The sequence below is a fragment of the Nicotiana attenuata genome, unplaced genomic scaffold (assembly GCF_001879085.1).
Source record: "Nicotiana attenuata strain UT unplaced genomic scaffold, NIATTr2, whole genome shotgun sequence".
NCBI lineage: Eukaryota > Viridiplantae > Streptophyta > Magnoliopsida > Solanales > Solanaceae > Nicotiana > Nicotiana attenuata.
Window position 1 is genome coordinate 89,936 of NW_017672045.1, and position 2,243 is coordinate 92,178.

Sequence of the window (2,243 nt, forward strand, 5' to 3'; positions counted from 1 at the left end):
TAGCTATTAGAGATGGGGAAAATCACTCCCGCATCTAGAAATTTGATGATCTCCTTGTGCACTACCTCCTCCAAATTTTTATTCAATTTGCATTGGGACTGCACTACTGGCTTGCTATTTTCTTCCCACAAATATTTGTGCATGCAAATGGCTGAACTGATTCCTTGAATATCAACTACTCAAACCAATGGACTTCTTGTGCTTTTTCAGCAGCTCCTCCAGCTTTTGCTCCTGTGTACCTATCAAGTAGCAGAAATAATCATAGGAAAATTGTTAGTTTCAAGGAAAGCATATTTCAAGTGAGTGGGGAGGACTTTCAATTCCACATTAGGCTTAGAAGCCTCCTCTTTAAGTTTCTCCTCATCAACCACTTGATTCTCAGTTTCAAGGGCTTCAGCCTCTTTCTTTATCTCAGGATCTTCATCCTCCGCTGTACTAGACTGAGTAATACACCTCTCTAGAGTATCCCCCACAAGCTTGCCAAACTTGTATTTTTCAGTCAATTCCCCAACAACATCTAGCTTGAAACACAAGTAGGCGGATGCCTCATCAGTGGGGTATTTCATCATCCTCTTCATCTGGAACACCACTTTTTCATTTACCACTCTGAGCATAAGCTGCCCGTCACATATATCAAGGATAGATCTACCTGTACATAAAAATGGCCTCCATAGAATTAGAGGCGCCTCCTTGTTCACCTCCATATCCACCAAAATAAAGTCTACGAGGAACACAAATTTGTCCACCCGCACTAGAATATCCTCAATGATTCCCTCAGGTAAAATGGTGGTCTGGTCAGCCAGTTGTAGGGACGCTGGTATTGATTTTATCACTCCAAGCGCACCTTCCAGCTTCCGGAATACAGACAGAGGCATTAGATTTATAGACGCACCAGAACCGTAGAGGGCCTTGTCGAATTTCTCACTCACCAACAAGCATGGTATGGTGAAGCTTCTTGGATCCCCACACTTTTGGAGAATTCTTTTTTGCAATATGGCACTGCAGTGGGCATTCAGCTTCACCACTGTTGTCTCCTCTAATTTTCTCTTGCTAGACAGGATTTCCTTCAAGAACTTTGCATAAGCAGGCATCTGAGTGAGTACCTCTGTGAAGGGAATGTTCACATAAAGTTTCTTGAGCATATCCAAGAACCACCCAAAACATTTGTCAAGTTTCTCCCGCTTCATCTTTTGAAGGAATGGTAGAGCTGGCATATGTCTACTTTCTTCAATCTCCTTTTGTACCCCCACTGCTCTGGCCTTTTTGTTCTTTACTCTTTTTCTCTGTTGGTGTCTCAGTCTACTTGTTCACCATCTTAGGTCTTGCTTTCACCACAAGGTCTGTCAATGTTTTTCCACTTCTGAGAGATACAACTTTGATTGTTTCCTTTGGGTTCTTTTCAGTGTCAGAGGGAAGAGTACTGGGAGCCCTCTCAGATAACAAATTTGCAATTTGTCCCATTTGTCTTTCTAAATTCCGTATAGTTGTGCCCTAAGTCTCAAATTTTTCATCTATTTTATTGATGAATGCCTTCATGAGAGCTTCCATACTAGATTGACTTGGCTATTGTGGCTGGTATTGTTGCCTCTGCTGTAACTGAAAACCTGGTAGTCCTTCACCCTGAGGTCTAGGATTATTTTGCTGCCATGAGTTCAGACTCCCACTAGGTGAACTCCACAAAAAACTTGGATGTCTTTGACCCATAACATTATAGTTGTTCCCGCTTTGGTAGTGCGGGTCCTGATGGAGGACTTAAAGAAGAGGGACGAGGAGTTGGTGCAGGCTGTGGGGAAATGTAGCGTCCTTGAAGGGATGTTGAGGAGAAAAGAGGAGGAGGTTAAGCTTAGTAGGGGCGTAGAGGCCCAATACAGCGATCTCCAAGCCCATGTGGTTTTGCTGCGAGTCCAACTCAAAGAATGTCAGTTCAAGGAGGAGGCTCTTAGTGGCGAGGTTGCTTAGAAATAGGAAGAGCTTGATAAGGCGGAATTTGCTCAGACGGAGGCTCAGAGGAGGGTGGATTTCCTTGAAGTGGCAAACCGAACCCGTCCTTCTGAGCAAGAAAATGACTTATCGACAATGAGGGATAAAGAAGAACGGCTTGATGAAAGGATTGGGGATTTGGATAAAGAGACCTCTGATCTTTATGATGAAGTTGCCGCTCTAGAGGTCGAGAAGGCCAAACTACTTGCACGACCTTCTTCATCTACGGCTTCTGACTTCCCCAACATTCCTTGTGAGTTGTA

The 2,243-nt window shown here is 43.7% G+C and overlaps 1 protein-coding gene across 1 annotated transcript; it reads right to left on the minus strand.

The window, feature by feature from the left end:
- Nucleotides 1–242: 242 nt before the first annotated feature.
- LOC109211513 lies at nt 243–1,214 on the minus strand. The gene has a single exon (XM_019375048.1). It carries the CDS (start codon nt 1,212–1,214, stop codon nt 243–245), a length of 972 nt encoding a protein of 323 aa, XP_019230593.1.
- Nucleotides 1,215–2,243: the final 1,029 nt, after the last annotated feature.